The sequence below is a fragment of the Trichoplax adhaerens genome, genomic scaffold (assembly GCF_000150275.1).
Source record: "Trichoplax adhaerens TRIADscaffold_5 genomic scaffold, whole genome shotgun sequence".
Lineage (NCBI taxonomy): Eukaryota > Metazoa > Placozoa > Uniplacotomia > Trichoplacea > Trichoplacidae > Trichoplax > Trichoplax adhaerens.
Window position 1 is genome coordinate 8375980 of NW_002060947.1, and position 21529 is coordinate 8397508.

Here is a 21529-nt window from a genome sequence, read left to right on the forward strand (position 1 = left end):
ATCGCTCCTTGCTCATTTAAACCATTTTATATTAACAAGATGATGTAGAATGAGTCCAACAATAGCGTTGATGATTAAGCAATTTTTAGCCATAGTATGTTAATTTCATTATTCTTAAATGAAATTTATGTCCACCACTACTTCCCATGTAGACTTACTGAATCATAACTGCTCATTTACCCGTTGTCTATAACTTAATTTAATTTGATTTAGCGACTATGGTAACAAATTGGATAGTTATTTCGTTACTCCAAGTAGTGATAGCGAAGAATAGAATTAGATTTAACTTGATCTCATCGACTACATCGTAGACTAGAGTATTTCCTTATTCAAATTTCACTTGTCAAAACTAACTTCTCGTGACATAATCTGGTGTGGAAGGGTTATTCCAATCAATATCCTGCAAAAATAAAGACAAATTGAAGTAGTCTATTATTAAGTATTCACAGAAACCAACTAATTACGGAAAAATGCTAACTTGGGCTTTTGATATTAAATTAACAAGGGTGGTAGTAGCATACGTCGTATGGTAAATCTTGAATTATTTAGCACTTGGATTGAAAAAAGTCGCTGATCTAAACAAATAATTCAAGTACTCAATCGATGATAACTTGTATTCTGGTTCGTTGTCCCACTCAAATTCTAATTTTTACATTCTTTTCGTACTAGTATGAGATCATTACTTTCCTATCCTTTCTGAGATATCAATAATTTAAACATCACAACGTAAGGAAAAGAATAATTTAGTTAAGTAACGATTGCTAAAAATCTGCAACGCATTATTGAAGATGACGAAATAATTAATTAATGAGAGCTATAGTTAATAAAGTCACGATAGTCTTCATTTCTTCTACTGTAGGAAAATATAAAACTTCATTGATTAATATATCCAAAGAATGATTAGAAGATGTAAATGAAATTAGAGTTATAACTGGCAGTAACTACAATTCTAGTCTAATTCTATTTGGCTACGTGGTAATAAGATTTTATATCTATCCACGCCAGCCCTGTTCAATTCAAATAATCTATAGTTAGCTTATATTAACTGTGTCTGTTGCACTTAGTGATTTACTATGAAAGACAGTAATCATATACAATACAGAAATTAATGATAATTGCCAAATCATTATGATCGTAAAGTTAATAAATACGTTTCATGATTATTTAATCATGGTACTCCATGGTTGCAGAATATGAAGAAGAAAATAGATTGCAAGTCTAGAGCTCGAGCCTATCTTCAATTTTACAGTTTGCTTATATCAACTTCGTCTGTTGTACTTAGTTATTTACTGTGTAAGACAGTAATCATATACAGTACTGAAGATTACTGATGATTGCCAAATCAATATGGTCGTTAATTTAATGAATATGTTTTGAGATCACTTAACCATGGTACCACATGGTTGAAAAATAAAAGAAAAAAATAGATTGTAATTCTAGAGTTCAAGCCTATCTTCGACTAGATTTTTTCACTATCCGAGATATTATATCAACAGCATACGCAAATATCTGAGTTATCATGTTTATGTTTCGTAAAGTCGATCTTCAAGTGAGTACCCGTTCGGTATAAATTAATTAAAAGCTTAAAAATAAATTATCTTTTTAAATGTAGTGTCATCTAGATAATTCAGCCAACATCTTTCATTATTTCTATTAATTAATGCAATAAGACTAACATGCAACCATTCATTTTTGGGTATATATAAGATAAATTAACATTTACAAATGAAACTAAAATAACTTTTTCTAGCTTAGAATTGTAAGTTTCTAGAAAAAAGTAAATGGAATCTATTGAGTAGAATTTTATAATTGGGATCCTAAAGCGGCAAGAAATAGTCCCACAAGTGCTTTATGCTGCAAATTAAATATATCTACCATAAATCATGATAGAAATCGCACCAATAAATTACTTAACAACTATTCTAATGAAAAAGCTTTAAATTAATAAATCGATCAAAGTGACCAGATGAAGAAATAAATTGATTTATTACTTTACTTCATTTTTAGAGACAGCCATTTGTTGACGATGTCGAAAAAATAACTTACCTTATATTATTCAGCTCATTAATCATTTATTCTCGGCTAATTAGTAGTTGGCTTTAACTGGTAAGACGCCAATGAAAAAAAGAAAAAAATACACTCATTCCTTCATGGTGATGTCTTTATATATCATCCATCAAGGAAGAACAAAACTTAAATGTTATCGCTAGGTATAACTTGCTATTTCCGCACAATTTAATTTATTGTTGATTAAAAATAAAACAACAATCTCACACTCCAAATAAGTAAAAATAGATTACAGACAAAGTCGAGAATTCAATTAATCTTTTTTACCTTCATTCTATAGGATCAAAACAGGTAAAAACCGTTAATAACAATGCCTTTTTCCTGTTCTTCTACCGAGACTAAATTATAATTTATAATAGTCTTTTTATCTTTGATATGCATAATTGCTATTATGATTGATTTATCGACAACTTGATTTAGCCATTATTCAATGTTGATTATCTATTCTTATCTATTATTATGGAAATAATAATAAGATAATTATTTCGATCGCATAGATGATGAAGGTATGCGAAATAATTAGCAATTATCCTAGCAACAACAGCGACTCCATAATGGATTGGGTTCTAGTCGTTACGATATACAAAGCATGGAGAATCTCAAGGCGTGGATCATTAATTCCATAGCATAATTATTGATTTAAGTGGGATATTATTTAACTTATGAGACGGGATAATATAGGAGCTATTTGATGATAGGAAATACGGTAAGTAAATAACCGTCAACAGCCATCATCCTATTCATAAGATACTTTTATCTATGATGATAATTTACTATAATACGTTTACTATTCATGTAAGAACTACTATTTCCTACACTATAGCATTGATATAAGAGAAAATGATATATCGTTTAAATGCATTGCCTAAGCTTGTTGAGACGCTAATATTCTCTTCTGTGCTAATGTCCGGTGCTATTATTATTGCTGGCTTAAATTACAAGAATCTTTATAATAATTTTGTGGTTTAACCGACTTTCTTCTCCGTTAATTAATTGTTTGCAGATTAAAAAATAATAATATCCGCACCTGGTAGGGTTTGGATGATTATCAAATCATCCTTATACTTTGATCAGGTTTATTGAACTTCTATTATTTCTTCTCACATTTAGTATCCTTTCTTTTATTATTAGTTGGATAGATTGGCAGAAGTTTTATAATGGTCATGTAGTTTAATCCATTTTCTTCCCTATTAATTAACTATTTATTGATTAATAGCATGAAAAATAATTATATCTGCATTAGACAGAATCAATCAATGATTCGATATTCTTAAAGTAGGCTCTTATATCATAGATTGAGCTAATAAATTACATTTCTCCCACCAAAACAGATACCCATGATATTTAATTTCAAATTGAATTATCCTCAATTTTGAAGTAATAATTATGAATTCGTTAAATATCGAGAAACATATTTCTTTATGGATTAAACTCTCATTTTATGCTATCAAATGGAATCATCGTGGCACAGCACTTTGTTGTCAATTTCTATATCTTAGTCTATGCGCAGATAAATGGGTGTTTTAAATAGGTATAATTTTATTGCAAATTATTAACTATGAAATAAGAAATAAAGATGCTTACTCGATCACAAATCACATTAGTAAGATTATTGTCATCTATTACTACAAGTAGGTCAAGCTATTCTCTCAGTAATTGAAACAGAGGGTAAGGTTTCAAGTATAGATGTAAATAAATGTGACAGCTGCTTCTCGTCTACAGTAAGCTCTTTAAAATATAAAGTATTTCTAATAAAAAGTTTTTTAAAGCAGAGATCTACTTGTCTTTATCGATTAATTTATCTTTCGTTGTACCTATTTGGTCATTAGACTAAGTAAATGAAGTAATTTTCCAAAAATGGAATATGCAATAGCAGCTCTGTTATAAAAGTTGCACAAAGGAATGAAACGTTGCATTCTTATCTTAAAATAGTCAGTTTAGGAGAGTCTGATAATAGCATACAAAGCTGGATTGTATAGATCTGTAATCTAGCTTCTACTACTAAGATTACTCATATATAATACTATAGCAGTTATATCAAAAATAAAATTTGAATAGGGTCTCTTAAGACAAAGAAATGAATAGGAATCTTGACTGTGGTCTAAACACTTTGAATAATGAAATAATTATGATAGATTATTTAAAAACAAAAATATAGATATAATTTTAGTAGATTGTTGTCCCCTGCTTATTAATTCTCGTTAATTACTGTTTTAATAGCGAAATAGGGAGATCAAGGACTGGAATTTTGGACAATAAATGAGACGTTCAATTTTATTCTAAGTACTTCAAGACATGCAAGGATTCCAATAAACAGTTCAATATTGAAATTGGTGGGTCTGTATCTACTAAATTACCTTCGATTTTATCGACAGAATAAATATCATATCAATAATGTATAGTAGTCTATTCCATCGACGATTGAAATATTGAATAATATTGCCTGCCTATATTCAAATAAACATGATATTAGACTCTAGTCTACATGCTAACTACCACGAAGTAATAATGAAAAATCGGTTAAAAGTGGATATGTATCTCTTCGTAAACAGAAAGACTCTTTAGTCTTTCTATAAATTTCTGATTATAACTCAATTTGAATATTTTTATAAGTCGAAATTGCTGATAAGAAATAAATTGTATTAATCAGTTGTGCTATCCTGTTACATAATTTAATATCAATGGATATCTAATTTATTTTGGGCAATAATATAATACCTGCATAAGCGTAAACATAATGTAACCGAGACTCTAATATAGGAACTGAGACGTGATTATTTTCATTGTATATTTTTAAATACTGCCCATAATAGGATTGTTTTAAAATAACCAAATGATTTATAAAGGGTTTAGGTAATAAGTTAAATTGAATGCTGTCCGAGACTATTTTAAAGTTTTCATGGTCCTCATTACCTATTATAAGATAGAATTTAGCTCTAAATAGCGGTGAGATACCGTTAAATTATAGCAATATCATTTACATTATAATATAGATTAGAATTCATAGCAGCCGCAAAATTTAACGCCATTTCTAAGTAGATTTACAAAGTATAGCTATACTTCGGTTTAGCATTCTGTTGGAAGTTACATGACTTTGGCTTGCAATATTCGAGTAGAAATTTTAATAGATCCTTTATGATCTAAGGTTACCCCATATGCCTTAGTAGTCTCGTAGAAATTCGAACCAGACAGGAACACATGGCATAGTCATGATATGTAATGAATTACAATGGAAATAGTTAATTAGTAATGATGCCTAATATAGGATATCTATTAGGGTTGCATTGGAAATGATAGGTAAAAGCATGTTATACTATTATTCTAAAGTAAAACGGTTTATTATTGATATAGAAGTATTTTATATATCCTACTAATATTTTAGAAATATTAAACTGCATAATCGGACAGTAGTTATAAAGTGTAATAGAATTACTAAGTATATGAGAATATTAATTATGCTGTAACGGGCCCTATTTGAAAGAAACTGAATGCATAATGAAGATTTTGAATTGTAACAGATTACATAATTATTAATGACATAAGAGTACATAATTTGCCTTAGTATTTCGCTAAAACAACGTTAATTAGCAATATAATACATCGGTATAATTTGTAATAGATTGCTAATGAGATACAAATACACGGTAGACTTTTCGTATTTTGTAGGAAATAATTTAAATTTGGCAGAGAATATTGTTATGAAGAATTGTAATAGATGATTTATCAATATAGAATTAATGTATTAGCCTAGCCTTAGGCTGAAAAGCAAGAAAAATTAGGCGTGTAATGCCATTATTTTATGAATAGATATAATAACCGATGAGATAAGAAATTAAAATGGTTTAGAATTTTATTAGAATGATTGAGAGAGTGGGAGTACAATATAATCATACTAGACTGCATAATATTTATTAAGATGAATAGGGTGTTAATTTATTACCGGTAGTCAATTTTTTGCTTGCAGCTAACGATGACCGAATCATTGTTAACGGCTTTACGTAGAAATAATAAACTCACAAGCCGAATTGATATATATTAAGGGGATTTCTATCTGAAATTGCCCTTTATACCGAGAGGAAGTTGAGTCTCTTAGGATGTATTGACCTCCTACGAATTTTAAGTAAATAGTTATTTTAGTATGAAATTATTCATCATCCATGCTATTACTACAGAATGCAAGCGTCTAAATATTAATCTCAATTTAGGATGTTTTTTTCTTAATTTTATAAATTATATTTTAGCGGCTTGCTAGAGAAGCTGAGCACCTTAGTACTTTATTTAGAATATTAGCAGTACTGCACTATTTTTATTACGTATTAGTGAAGCAATTATTTTAAATATGACGAATTATACAATTGACTTCTTCATTTCATATGCGAAAATTGCAAATTTTTGATAGCCAAATACGAAATAACTATGTCATCAATTGTTTAGCTATGTTCTGTTATACTGAGATTAATAATAAATTAGAATACAGACGAATCAGTTCGATATTTAGAAGCATTGAAGTTGAAACTATATTAATCCCGACAGATAAGCAATTAATAGTAATACCAATTAATTACATCAGCTATTATATTTCTAAACGATATCAGACACAAAAGATGAACGGTATAATTTAGTAGTATAACTATTCAAGCTGACCCTAAGAATGCAATAAGTATCCCAGATAATTTACTCCTGGTGAACATATCGCACTAATTTATAAATTTTATTGATTTAAAATGGAATAATGACATAATAACTACTGTAGATAAATACGTTGAAAGAATTTTTAGCACCAAAATTATAAATTTTTATTGACTAAAAGATAGTGAAATGTGAACTATCTGCATCATCATTATTATACTGTGATAATATTTGATTGATATTTGTATCCGTAAACAAGTTCTATAAAGTGAACTATCAATAAATATTTTGCTATCAATAAAAATCTGCCATGATTGCCAATTACGTAAAAGTAGGCTATGAATAAGTATTTTGATACGGATAAAAATATCTACTGTGATGGCCAATTTCACAAATGGATACGTTACAGGCTAATAAACGAAATAGATAAGATTGGCCAACGTAAGGTAGATAGATACTCTTATTTCAGCATTTAAATCATTATCTATGCATCCTGTTGACCTTTGAATCAATCTCAGTATTCCACTATCAAGGCCGGGTAGAATTATGACGCTAAAATTAGAATAGCCTACTTCATTTCTTGTATGGAATATCTTAACAAATAAGCCGTTAAGGTAGCTCGTGCAATTGGTTTACTAAGAGAAATTACACCCAAGGATCAATTTCGTGCCTTGAATCGTATTGCACAATTGCACAAATCTCATCCACTCGTACTGTAATACCTAACTAGTATTCTAAATTCAAGACAGGCTATGACTACAGTGTTATTTCTTATTATAGAATGCATTAGCAAATTTCTTTGAGTCTATTTTTATTTTATAAATAGCTCTCGTTACGAAAATCTATATAAACAAAGAATAATTTCAGCTCTATGAATATCATACAAATCTTGCTAATATAAAGAGCCCGTTCTATTACAATAAACATAATTATTCTAAAATCTAACTAAGGCCATAATGAACGTATTGTCTTCGGTTATGAAATCTTCTGGTAATTTCATACTGTAACTATTAATGATTTAATTAAAACTTCGTAATAGGGTAAAAAAATGACCATTCTCATCACTCTGAGATGCCATCGATTATTGTATGAAGGATGATTTTTGCTAGAATCTATTTTATAACATTTAGCATGAACGGTAGACTAATATTCGCATCAGTTTCATGATAATTATATTCATTCAGTTGCGCCTCGATAAGCATGTTTATTTTTATCATAGTTTAGTTTCTATACAAATGCAAGTTACTGAAATAAAATAGCACTTAAAATTGGACCGTTTGAATAGTATCTATGTAAAATAATAATTGTTTAAAAGGTGAGGGCCTAAGCCATAGCGAATTAAGAGTACGGTAAGTAATTCTATCAAGATTGTTGAGATTTTATTCGTATTAAGAGAAAAGTTTATTTAGAAATATATAATTATATCATTAATTTGATAATTAATCAGTACGTGTTTGCTATAACTTTTGTGTATCATAACGTAAAATGTCCATATAATTATAACTTGTAACAAACTTTTGATCAAAAAAGATCGGCTTAGCTCGATACTTTTCTAACGCATGTATTCTGTAAAGCTATTGAAAATATATTGAGGTGTATTCTCAAACTTAAATTTGATTATTATTGATAGAATGTAAAAATACATTAATAAAAATCAGAATTTTATATTTAGAGGGCTTCTATTAGTTTTGAAATATACAAAGGCAGATAGTAGATCATATTATGTTACGCTAAGATTTCATCGATCGTCTCGTACAATAGGCTTCTTGATAACTGAATTTTCTAGTTAATAATAAAGAATTTCTCCATATACTTATTATTAGAAATATATATGGGCAAGTCATTGGCATGATAAAAATCCCTAATCTTGTTTGAAGAAATAAATATCCGGATTACGATAATATTATACTTTGAAATCGCTATTCTTAAAAAACAATAAATTTTCAAGATGTTTTAACAATGAAGAGAAAAACAACTTCAAATAGGAAACTCTTATATCGACAAGGCGATTCCGTAAAGAAAAGTCCCTATATGATATTTACACATGCCGTCAATGAAAATTGTATGTATTAAAAGAAATCTCCTATATCATGATTGTTATTAGGTATAATAGATTTCATTGTTTTATCAATTGTAGAAATATGAATAACGTTAAAATATGCAAGTTTTACAAAACTATCTTTGCTTCAATAAATGGTGAACGTAGGATATAGGGAATATGTTTAGCTGTAATACTTTATAGCTTTTAAATTTACATTATTTTATAATTTTTCTAAACAGATAAGGTAGTTCTCAAGAAGAGTCAAGAAATTGTTCGTTGTTATGTAGTCTATTCAATGATAATATTTTGCTGTTTCTTGGGGGAGTCAACTGTCATGAGACACCTTCACCTAAAATTTATACAAATGCAAGGTCATTCTAAGAAATGATTAATGCGTATACAGATAAAGATAGCTGTATAAGATTTAATTAGAATAATACGTTTAAGAGTAATTATAGTTTAAGACAGAAACGTTCCATTACCGGCAATTAGTTTATTTTCTAAACCATGAAGGATTTAATGATACTTCCGGCCTTTCATATTCCACAATGATATATTCTTCAGGATTATATCGTCCACCATATTCATGCAGTAGCTCGGACATTGCTTTTTCCTCTAACTATAATGATAAACATTTCCTAAAGATTAAATTATGCTATACCAAGTTATTTTGATAAAATCAATACGGTAAAATAAAGTCAATTTACCTGTATTGATGACAAGCTCTTTTTCCCGCGTCTACATACGCAATTTAAATAGATAAATTAATATTTAGAGCCTAAATAGGTTAATCTCGTATGATATCAATTACTTGACTAGTTAGCTTTGAAAGAAATTAATGTTTAGTGGTTACTGGAAACTGCATAGTCACTTAATAATGTAGTCAATTATAGAGTACATACCTAAACGAAATATAATTTTCTTCTGCTTGAGAGCTAACAATGTCTAAAAATCTTGATGTTCCTTTTGAAGGCATTGTTTTCGATGAAGAGCTATAAGACGAATTTGTCAGATATTCATAAATTTGAACTAAAATAGAAGCGAATAAGAAGAAAATTGACTAATTCATTTGTTTTGAAATACCTGCTTGATTGCACTTTCCTATTATTAGAGCCACGACCATCCAACCGGGCAACCTCCTCCTGCTTCATAACATCTCCAAGCGAGAATGATGCACTTTGTTTAACATTGCCCCTGATAAAGTACCATATTGCAGCATTTAAACTTTGACTCGTAAATATGATATTTCAAAATTATTCAAGATTTAGGCAAATTATATGAATCCTACCAAGGACATTTTGATGATGAGCTAGCTAGCATTTCCGTTTCATTACTACTTAAGCTAATATTACTACTTGTCGAAATATTCCTTTGACGATTTGACTTTTTCTTAACATCTTGCGCAACTCCCCACTTAATAGCTTCGTTATAAGTCGTATTATTTGCACTGAAATTGGTTAAAAACCGATGAGTAATGAATGATGCGGGGATAGGTGATATCGACTTTACGTGCTGCATTTAGCTGTGCCGTTTATGTTACAAAATTAAGCATGAAAGATATCAACCTTTGATATGAGTTTGGCTTCGTCGGATGTAAGGAATCCTATATGTTCAAAATGATAATGATTAATATTAGCACTACCTTAGATTAAGATACAGTACTGCGAGTCGAATCCATTGAAAATGATAGCATGCCTGCTGCTTTCTTGCTACTTCTTCTTCTTCTGCCATGATAGATAGTAGACTATTCGAATTAGCCGATTGAGAACTACATGATGGGAGTGGAATTAATTAAGGAGGCTTAATAGCTATAGTCAGTGCTCTATGTTTGCAAGAGTTTATTCCTAATGTTTTCGCTTAGCATACCGTACTCGTATGTTTTATAAAAAAAGAAACACACCTATTCCATTTTTTAACGCGAGAACTTGCGTTCGTATTAACAGTAGGCTGACTTTTTGATAAAGGTGGTGTATTCTAACAAAACCAAAGCGATAAATTAATAGGATGATTCACAAATGTAATCATAACGTAAATATATACAATGATACGATAAGTAAATATCCTAAATTTCCCACTATACTAACATACGTGCATGGTAAATTTTAAAATTTTACTTTGTAAAGCCAAATAGAAAGGCCTAGAATTAATTATACTCACCTTTGGAGGTTCTGCTGTAACCGTAGCCGCTGTTCCTACCTTTAGTAGCTCAGCTTTTCTCATTTTTTGACTACGCTTCTTCTTCTTTTTATTCGATTGAGAAACTGAATTGCTGTTGGTGTTTTCGTTATTTTTGCTTATAGTCGTCGTAAAGCTTGCTTCCTCATTCGTGGCTTGTTGATTTATTGCTGGTAGTAGCAGAGTATCAGAAGTATCTAATATATCACTCAGGTCATACGCGAGTATGTCAGACATGATACTGTCTTCAACTGAGGCAGAAGAATGGGTATTGTCATCAATTTTGCTGCAGGCACCACTACTACTAGGTAGAGTTTTATGGATATCTTTTGTTGGCGTCGAAGTATGCAATGATTTTGCTGCTACCGTTGATTTCGGAAGATCGTCCTTTAAGGGTTCAACATTGCTATTGCTTTCCAAAGTTACGAAACTAGCTCCGTCGTTAGAAGCAGAAGTATAATCAATATGGCTTGATTGGAACGACACAGTTCTGGAAAGAATGCCTGTAATCTTTATTCAGAAAGAAAAAGAGTATTTAGATTTTCAATCATTTATTCCGATCATGAAAATATTTAATTTAAAAAAATAAATTACTTCTCCTGCTTACTTTTGTCTTGTACATATCTGATACATTTTCGAGTACTGATAACGTCACATTGTCAAAAATTCTATATTTTTCAAATTATTAAATTTAATTTAAATTAATATTTGATAAGGCTAATTATCAGTTTCTAAATCAATTGCGAAGTCTATAAAAGAGTTATGAATTCGAGGAAACAATTTTAATAATGAGTACCTTCCTTCTAGTAGATAGCCAAGGTTAATACATATAAATTCTATGCAGGCATCATTCAATAACTTGGCATTGTACGTTAGCGAGAAATCGGTAAAGGTTATTACAGTTTTGAGGGTGACTATCATGGAAAGAATAGAGAAATCTTTACTTGCTTAAAGATAGGATATGTAAATATCCACTAGAAGTAGTTACGATTATGGTTATCTCTATCAATCAGGTAGACTTACTGAGCTTTGACAATCTCCATTCACAAATTTGTTTCAAATCGGATAAGAGGAGCTAGATTAGTAAAAAGTTAGTATTGAATGAAGGAGTGTCGTAACATACAGAATTTAAGTTCAAAGTTATTGAATATACAGGTATCTAACAGGTACACGTAGATAACGAAATATAAATCTTACATAATCCGCAGCTACAACAATGTTACTGAGAAATTCCGCATCATTGGATTCTGTAATTAGCAAATAATGGTTTGAAATTAGAACATCGATATACTAACGAAGTTGTAGCATCAATAAAATTTTTAAATCGGAGTAACCTGTAAACACTTCAGTATTATCATTATATATGTATTCCACGATGCATTTTAATAAATCGGAAGGTATCATCAATTTAAGGCGCACTAGACCCGCTTTAGACTATAAAGCATAAATTTTATTCAACACTTTAGTCAATTAAAATGATTACCTTGGATTTAAGCATGATAAAAATAAAATGTACTGCACCTCTTTCCAGCTGCAAGATAACATGCTAAAAAAATATTCTATTATCAAAAAAATAAATAATTTCCTATAAATTATCACGTTAAGACATTCTATCAACTAAACATGCTAGAAAAAATCTTATTCAATAGATTGTAATGAATAAATAAGTATATGCTGTGGGAATTTTGGGCAATTGTGCTCGCTATTACTTACCGCTACGGTGTATAAACATACATTTGTGGCAACAGAACGTTTCACCATCATTACTTTCCAAAGTAAAGTCACTAGATTCTTGGCTAATTAATAATTGAAATGATATCTAATGATTAGAAAATTGATAGAATACAAGTACAAGATATCAATAAATACAAGCTGTGATGGAACTAACATGGTGTCATGATTGAAGCATAGTTTTCCTATATTTGCAGTATTTAAATCGTCAGAAAATTGTTCTCGATAATATAACGCATCGATGCTAAAGTCACAAGCATATTAAATAGAACAGAGTGAGCTTATTTACTAATTAAGTTATCTCTTTCGACATAGTCAAGAAATAACCTTTCTCGTAACCCTGGAATTTTATAATGCTTCGCAGCTCGACGTAGTTCCTTAACGTTAACCGGAATGTAACCATACTTTGTCTTTTCATAATTAGCAGTTGTCGATGCTTGTTCATGCTCCATTTTTTTCCTTGACAATTCTAAACATCAATTCGTCATAGATCATGTACATAACCGTATAATTTAAAAATCAGAATTTAAAATAGATTAAAATAATTACCAATGTCAGTTAATGGCAATTTAGAGTTACTTGTCTCCAAGTCCTGCATTTTTTGTCTGCTATAGGCGGTATTTCGTTGTAGTAAAATGCAATCGCGGGTATAAATAAATTGTAGAAGATTAATAGCTACGTCGTAACTCATATCGTCGATCTGGTAAATTCCCATAGTAGCCTCATCAACTGCTCCTTTCCCTAATATTTCGGCGAACGCAATACTTCTGCTGCATAGTACAAATCGATGACACGGTATTACCAAACCGTCGACCTATATCCGAGTATAGTAATAGCTAAAGCTTAGGCAAAACAGTGAATATAGGATGATGAGTATACACACTTAATTCTGACAATAAAATTGGATATCCTCCAGATAACAAGTTTTTAGCTGCTTTTGTTCCCTTCAGACTCCAGATACACGTATTCGTATTTTATTACAAATAGTTAAGATTAGGTGATGACTTGGCTACTTAAAGGATTTACCTTGATGATGATATCGTGGATGTGGTCATTTAAGCTTGCAGTTTGCAGCAATTTAGCCATATCTGCATTCAATTTGGATTCGGACTTGCTCGCACGATTATTCATACTGAAAAAAAATAGCATGTTATAGGTAAAAATTGGTTGGTATATAATACTAGTGCACAGTATTTAAGTCATACCCTTGATACGCATCCCATTGTAGAACTGCAAAATTGGAACCTTTGTCATCCATAGCTACTTGTTTTGCATGATGGACAAGTGGAACACGTTTAAGATCTAAATAGTGGATAACTTCTGAATTTAATCGGACACAAATTTCAGTTAAGGATAAGGACGACGGCATGGTTGACGATAACTTTGTCGATTCTTTAAATGCTTTCTTTTTAATTTTTCCACGATAACATTTGCCATTTTCTGTAGTTGGATAAATTTAATGTTAAGTCAAAGGGCCCACGCTGGCACAGTTAAAATTTGAATAAAAATATATTGCCTGCTGAAATCAGAACTTTGTTATCTTCGGTAAATGCTATATCCATGATATGCATGTCCGGTTTTTGAGCCCATTTGCAGATATATAACTTCCGATATTCGTTGGTCCAGGAAAGAAGTTGAAAATTGGGCTTGCAAATAACAAACAACATTATTCGATGTTCATTGGAGTTGGAATTATTTGACGGTATTGCAAAACTCTTAAGGCGAAGCCGTTCAATAGATTGTTGGCTAAATAGAAAAGATAATGGTATACTGTAGTTAATGTCATCTGAGTTACTAACCACGGTAAAATGTTACAATTGCTTGTACCCGCGTGGTATTCTAATCTTTCGAATATTAAAATCAGACATAATATAAATTTCTCCAACGTCCGTCGTACAAGCTGTTGCATATTCAGAAGTTGCCACTATTTGAATTTTTCTCTTGACCAATTCAGTAGAGCTTTCTAGTGATAGACTGCTTACTAATTTTGGTAGGGTAACTTGTCTTTCCATTGCAGCGTGACCGATCTGGCCGTAATTGGTGCCACAGGTATAAAGTTCTTCATTTGTATGCATAACAGTATGATATGTTCCAGCAGCAATACCAATCATGACCTTATTATGTAGATGTTTACTGGAAATCTATATCAGGAATTAGATAACAATCCTATTACCATCAACGGTATGATGTTCTCCGCTACTCTACCGTAACGTTAGTAAATATTCATAACAAATATCATACCTGTTTTGGTTTAAGGCATCTTTTGGGTGATGGTACTTGCCCTAACTGATGATAGTTATTCATACCAAAGGTGTAAACGGCACCTTTATCGGTTAAGAGTACAGTGTGATCACGGGCAGCTGCAATTTGTGCTATTTTTATTCCAGTAATACTGCTAATTTCACTTGCACGTAATGTTGTTTCTTCATCGGCAATACCTAAGCGGCCACCTTGTCCATGACCACACGTAAAAACTCTTCCATCGTGGGATAAAAATACTGAATGAAACTGGCACATAACAATCTATTGGTATTAATAAAAAAAACATACCATAATTTTAATCGCTATCTATTGGAGATCGCAACAGAGAATTTATCTGCCATGAAAGATCCATCATGACTTGCTGATGTAATTATTTCACATAATAATGAATTTATCTAATAGTATCCTGGTATCAGTAGTCAATGCTTTATATCATAATATAGCATAATATTGTCGTATCTTTAAATACTCTAAGATAAAGGCAATCTTATTTGGAGTTGTATGCAGCATTGTTAGCTCTAGGATATGACAACATATACATATATATCAGTACTTGTTTGATGGAAATTGTTTTTGCGGCTTGGCTGGCAGTAATAAATTTAACCCTGCCTGGTAGGCGACAATTCGATTCAGCATGTCCTAAGGTAAAGTTATCATTTAATCCCCATGTAAATACATGAGCAGGCGGAGATAGATGGAGTGATGGGAACGTCTGCTTTCGATCGATTAGAACCATATCAAGTGGTGTAAGTCCTTCCCGATCCTCTGCAAAGAGATCTGCACCTAACTGTAACAATTAAAGCAGAGTTATCTTAAATTGTAAGACCGATATAATAGAAAAGTGGATTGAAGATATTAATTAAGGCAAAAAAATTAGTAGCAGCATAAGCTACTGTTGTCTATTTATCCCACAGAGTACTGTACCCTAGCCAATGTATCCTAATGTAATTAAGCTTATCTACATGTAAAAATGATCATCTGAGGATTGTTTCATATCATAACTGTATAATCGATCTTGCATATCATTCATTCATCTAACAGGATAGAAATACAACTATATAATATTAAATTGAAATATAGTTGCTGTACTTAAACTCGTGCACAGAACTGTTAGTCTATCAAACTCTATATCAACTCTGGTAGGAAAAGTGTTGACTATCTTAATGATCTCGTCAATCGTAGTAGCCATGGATTCATCGAGTTTGCTAGAGCTGCCACTATAGTATATTGAATTGATTGTGTTTAGTAACTATTCAAAGAAGTGCAAGATGTACAGCAAAAATGTAATTCAGAATTTTCCTACCAACATCAGATTACGTTAGCCAAAACTAAACTATACTCCAATTATGGAGCCAAACTGTCTCACATCAACAAATATGATAGCTGGTACTATAAATGAGGACAAATGATAGATAACTCTTTAAGTCAAGTCTGTATTACTTTAGACCTAGTTAGTAGGTCCATTATTGATTAATAGCATACAATATGATATAGGATTCACTGCAAAGATCCATTGCAAGTATGACTCACTTTAACAAGCAATGCCGCAACATCAAGATGGCCATAAAAAAGACAACGATGTAATGGCGTCCATCCAGATTCATCATCGCGAGCGTTGACATCTAATTTACGATCCTTGATTAGCCAACGAACTAAATCATATCTGCCATAAGATGCGGCCATATGCAATGGCGTCCGACCTAAAGCATCATGTTGATGATCAGCATTAGCACAGCTATGCCATGAAGATTGGATTGAAATTAAAGATTTCGTAGCAATGGCTTCATTGATCTTTCGACCATGTTCGATTAGCTTGCATTTGGAGGTGCACTGCCAAGTGGATACTTTATTCGATTTGGTTGCCATGGACTCACTGGATAGATAGACAATGATAGTCTGTAAATTTAGTGTCTGGAGCTTTCCTGGATCATGTTGAGAGTTAATTTGAAGGAGTTTATCCACAGAGATTTAATCATTCGTGGCCATGTTGCTGGATGGGCGTAGTGAATGATGGCTACTTTTGTGCTGGCTGCCGACTAGGATAGCCATAGTTATAGTAGGTCAGTGCATTTATCCATAGTCAAGGGTAAGTGGATTGATATGAGGTGGTAGCAGCAGGATAATTTGGCGTAATGTTGTCATGAGACCCTCTGACAAGGTCGTGTATGGCACTCATACCTTGTGCAAAATATTGTCACCCTTAGACTTTCATCGGATGGTATGCCTAACGCTCGATAGCTGGATTGCTTAAATAAGATGAATAGGGGCGACATTTATTTTATGTACTGCTCAACTAGATGGCTACATTATCGATGACATAGTATATTGCATGTTATTTAGTAATGGAAGCAAAGATTTGTATGAGCATTGACATTGTCCATTTCTCAGACCGTGTACAAAGGCAGAATCAGGCGTTTTAAACAGTTAGTACACGACCATATGCAGCTGGAATTAAAATGGAGAGAAGGGTTAATCCTACTTGGATTAAAATAACCCACTTAAAGTAATACCGGAAAAGAAGAATATGAGCAATAAATAATGTCTACTTGTCATATAGCCTACAAAGATAGACTCATGTGCTTTATACAGCCGGTATACGATAGTATAATGCTAGAATAAATGGAGGAAAGGGTTCTAATACTACTTGAATCAAGATAGACCATCCAAAGCTATACCATAGCGTTTAACTGAATAGGAAGATTTTAATAAATTTGATAACTATATTGCTTGGATGGGTACAGGGAAAGGAAAGACTATCAGCAGGAATCATTTCAATCATTCCAGGGTCATTGCAGACTTTGGAAAGGATGCAGTGTGAATATCAGTTGAAATTTGGACATTTTGATTTCGAATTGCTTATATAGATAATTTCAAAGACGAAGAACTGTAAGCACAAGTTATTCTAATCATTCCAGGATCGGAACATAATTTCGAAATAGAGCAGCGTTAGCATTAGTTAAAATTTGGATATTTTCAAATATCCTAATGAATTGAACTGCTCGTATAGGTAATTTGTAGGAAGATAAACTGTTGGCGGATTCTACTCTAGTCATTACTAGATCAATGCAGACATTTTAAATGGTGTAGTATTAGTATCAGTTAAATTTTGGGAAATGTCTACTTTTATTAAATAAATTAATTAAAGTTTTATATGAAAAATTTATAAGGCGAGAGAGCTGCTAGCAGAAAGTCTTTTACTCATTCGAGGATTAAAGCAGATCTTCTAAATAGGATAGTCGTATCTGAAGATTTTTCGTTTTAATATATTCAACTACTTGTATCCATCGTTTAGATGACGAGAATTTTAGTAGGGATGCTATAAGACTTTATTATTTATTGATGACGCTTACAATATCGTCAGAAATTGACAAAGCAGTACAGTAGCTGCGTTGCACTGCTTTTACATGGTATACCTACGCAGTATTTCTACCAGCAGCAATGATTACTACAATTTGGAGCAAGACCATTCATTCACTGCACGTAGTTCAGGTTGTCCCAGTACATTGACATATTGAATATCAAATAATAATAGCAAAGATTTCGTATCACAGGATGAGTCTGGTTTAACCTAATATATCCTATTTCTACTGATGAAATTAGTCAAGGACAACAAAAAGTGTTGTTGATACTGTACAATGGATGCCATGCAATTTATTATTGATTTCATAAAATGTGCCGTATGACAGAAAAGCTAGATAAATTGGATAATTTAAAATCGACGCTTCCTTTTTATAGGATTAATTTTGCCATATTTGTGTTTTATAGTAGGCCTAATTAAGAGCTCTTCCAGTAATTTACAATAGATCGTAAAATCTTTCCGTTTCAAATAATTAAGGTGCTTTTTTCTTTTATCGATCATCATCAATAAACGCCTTCGGTTATGCTTATCCTAAAATTGGTATAAACAAGAGTGTTGTCCATTTTTTGGAAAGTTAAAGTATAATCGTAAAGTGTTGTATCCACTTTTATAATATTTTAAACGGACTTACCTTTTTATTCAATGTCATATGATATCTCAATCGATGTATACGAGTAGTTAAAATCGCGACTGTATAAGCGCGGGCAATTATTTCCGTACCATAAATGGGTCCATAAAATAAAGAATAATATTACTAACTGTGATGTGATATAGTAAGCAGACAATGGTAGGCGAATGAACAAGCGTTCCATGAAAACTACGGTAGATGTACAAACCTTGTACAGGCGAAGATCCATAATCGTTAGGATGCATTTGATACTTTTTTATCGCCTCATGAATCGCCAACCGATTTAACTCCGACTTGAAATTGATAAAGTTATAAACAAACGATGAATTTATTACATACGAGCAAATGGATAACGTCAATACCGTATTTCAATACAGCTATCAAGAAAGGCTGAAAGAGCAAGTTTTCGCGTTATTCATAATCAAGCATAAATACGCTTTCTACCTGTCTTGCAAATTCAGTACCAAAAATCTTCTTGACAATGTCGTCATCGCAACTAAATGATTAAAAATTTCCAAAGATAAGCTTTCATAATATGGGATAACAAACTCAGCTTATCGATTTTGGCCAGCAACTATCTATTACGTATACTAGTAAAACAGCCAATTAGACCATATGCACATGTATAACATGTTGCATTCTAGGTCATTTACTACTTGCCTCTTTAATTCTTCAACCTTATTAAATCGATAACATATTTCATCTTTCCTTGCGTGTTTATCGGTAGCTAAAGTAGCTACAAGCAATCGGTTCGATTAGTAATTCATCCAACTATCATGATAGAGGATTATTGGTAGCAGGTTCAGAAAGAAGTGAAGCTATACATCACTTACCCAGATTGGTCTTTTGTAATATTGAGACATTCTTTAGAAGATTGATAGAAGGTATGGGATTGGCTAGGCTTGGCACTATCGATAGCAAAATGAGGATCAATAATATACTAGTACTGTATATAAACGATAGTGCGCAACATAGCACGAAAAACTATAAGACAAGTACACTCCATTATTGCAATTTCATTTTAAAAGATGTGAATCAATCGATGCATCATTCTGTCCTTACCCGTGGTGATGCAAGAGGCAGTTTTGGATAAGTTACTTGTTAACAAGGTCTTAGCATTAGAAGACAAGGTTAACCGCGATAATAGCTTACAAACAGAAGCCGCCATGAGAATTGAAGTCAGTTGGCTTTCAGCACGATGATTAAGGGGTTCTCTTCCACGATCTAATGGTTTCAAGCTCAAGGCGATTAGACTAGTGATGGTTTTCCCAATCCAACGACAGCCTACAAATCGATTAGATCAATGCTATTGCTTTACTTTGCGAAATCGTGAGATAAAACGAGTGTAATCCAACAACGCTCGCTGGTTAGTAACTTCTACTGTAGCACAACTCAATTTTGATTCACATTGTTAGAAAAAATATGCATTAGCAAGATCAAATGTTACGTAGATATGTTAGCATGCAACGTAGTACTGTAGCAGCCATTACGCTTGTCCTTACTGGCATTTCAGATAATTTAACTTATGGAATATCATTGCATGCAAAAAAGAGAAAGAAATACTCATCGCATTACCACAGTAATGGATATCAGCACTCAGATCCTGGAAAAATAGTTGGGAGTTTCTTAGCCTGTAGCAATGCGTCAGAATGAAGGACAAGCGTTTCTTTCCAAGCTAAATTCTTGATGGTGCGAGCTTGCCAAGATGGGGGATGGTGGAGTGCGTTGATGTCTGCTGTCCATCTGTCCACACCACACGTAGTAATACCATGGCGGTAGATACTACGGAGGATACGGACTTCTGGATGTATAGAGTAGCCTATGGTACACTATGACCGTACGGCATGAGTATGACTATGACTTCGAAATGACATGCAGTGGTTAGAAGGGATTCCAATCAACAAAGTCTAGTCATCAATAACTACTATATCCAAGGCCGACACTTTTTCATGCACCTCTCATAAGAGAATTTCAAGTCTCAGGTTTGACCAGATGGACCCAGCGAGGAGAAATTCACTTCGTCTCCAGCTGTAATGTACAGAACTTGACTGAGCTTTAGACGCTACCCCGCGGTTTCCCCTTAACCGCATACAAGCCAACTTGTTATTCAGACACAAGCGGTCAATCCGGGCCGGACAGACATCCCCTACTCCAGCACATTCGTCCGTACCATGTCTGAAATCGTACGTTGCAATACAGTCTACAGTATAGCAGTGTCATCTCATCAGGGCTAACGACTCGATGTTGCCCCCGCGGCGTTGTTGACAGGCTGCGATGGTTTTCCAGCCCCTACGCGTTAGGCCAGCCTTCCATGCTGCAAATTGACAACATTCAATTCTTCGTCTTAGGTAGTTTACAAATTTATACCCTGGATTGCTTGATCCCCTGGATCGAGCATAGTGATCCATCCAGCATGTCCTAGCAATGTACTTTAAATAGTCCGATTATTCCATTTGCTATTGGGTAGTCTAGTCTGGTCATCTTGATTAATTCATAGCATCGTAAAGTGTTGAAAAGGATCGACGGATGACAGCAAGTGATTACAGCCAGTAGAGAAGAAATTAATAGAATTATCCATCCAAGAGCGAATTGGCGATCATCATGAGTGTGATCGTCGTTGTATTATAATCTATTTCTA

General features: G+C 32.5%; 3 protein-coding genes across 3 annotated transcripts; all 3 read right to left on the reverse strand.

Annotated features, from left to right (window-relative positions):
• Positions 1-9230: 9230 nt before the first annotated feature.
• Positions 9231-14012, reverse strand: TRIADDRAFT_57001 (uncharacterized protein; the record flags this gene model as incomplete). Its single annotated transcript, XM_002113100.1, has 17 exons — positions 9231-9356; positions 9445-9475; positions 9640-9729; positions 9821-9931; positions 10026-10184; positions 10380-10505; positions 10638-10711; positions 10895-11422; positions 11520-11580; positions 11709-11826; positions 11936-11987; positions 12110-12159; positions 12626-12708; positions 12971-13112; positions 13193-13457; positions 13670-13775; positions 13849-14012. 17 exons carry the CDS (start codon positions 14010-14012, stop codon positions 9231-9233), a joined length of 2286 nt encoding a protein of 761 aa, XP_002113136.1.
• A 121-nt stretch (positions 14013-14133) lies between these two features.
• TRIADDRAFT_57002 (uncharacterized protein) lies at positions 14134-17178 on the reverse strand (the record flags this gene model as incomplete). Its single annotated transcript, XM_002113101.1, has 6 exons — positions 14134-14389; positions 14471-14784; positions 14885-15166; positions 15459-15692; positions 16436-16640; positions 17084-17178. The coding sequence occupies 6 exons, from the start codon at positions 17176-17178 to the stop codon at positions 14134-14136; spliced, it is 1386 nt and encodes a 461-aa protein (XP_002113137.1).
• A 1436-nt stretch (positions 17179-18614) lies between these two features.
• On the reverse strand, positions 18615-21289 carry TRIADDRAFT_57003 (uncharacterized protein; the record flags this gene model as incomplete). The annotated part of the gene is made up of 7 exons (XM_002113102.1): positions 18615-18794; positions 18895-18953; positions 19100-19184; positions 19548-19627; positions 19725-19799; positions 19954-20175; positions 21259-21289. The coding sequence occupies 7 exons, from the start codon at positions 21287-21289 to the stop codon at positions 18615-18617; spliced, it is 732 nt and encodes a 243-aa protein (XP_002113138.1).
• Between the last annotated feature and the right edge of the window lie 240 nt (positions 21290-21529).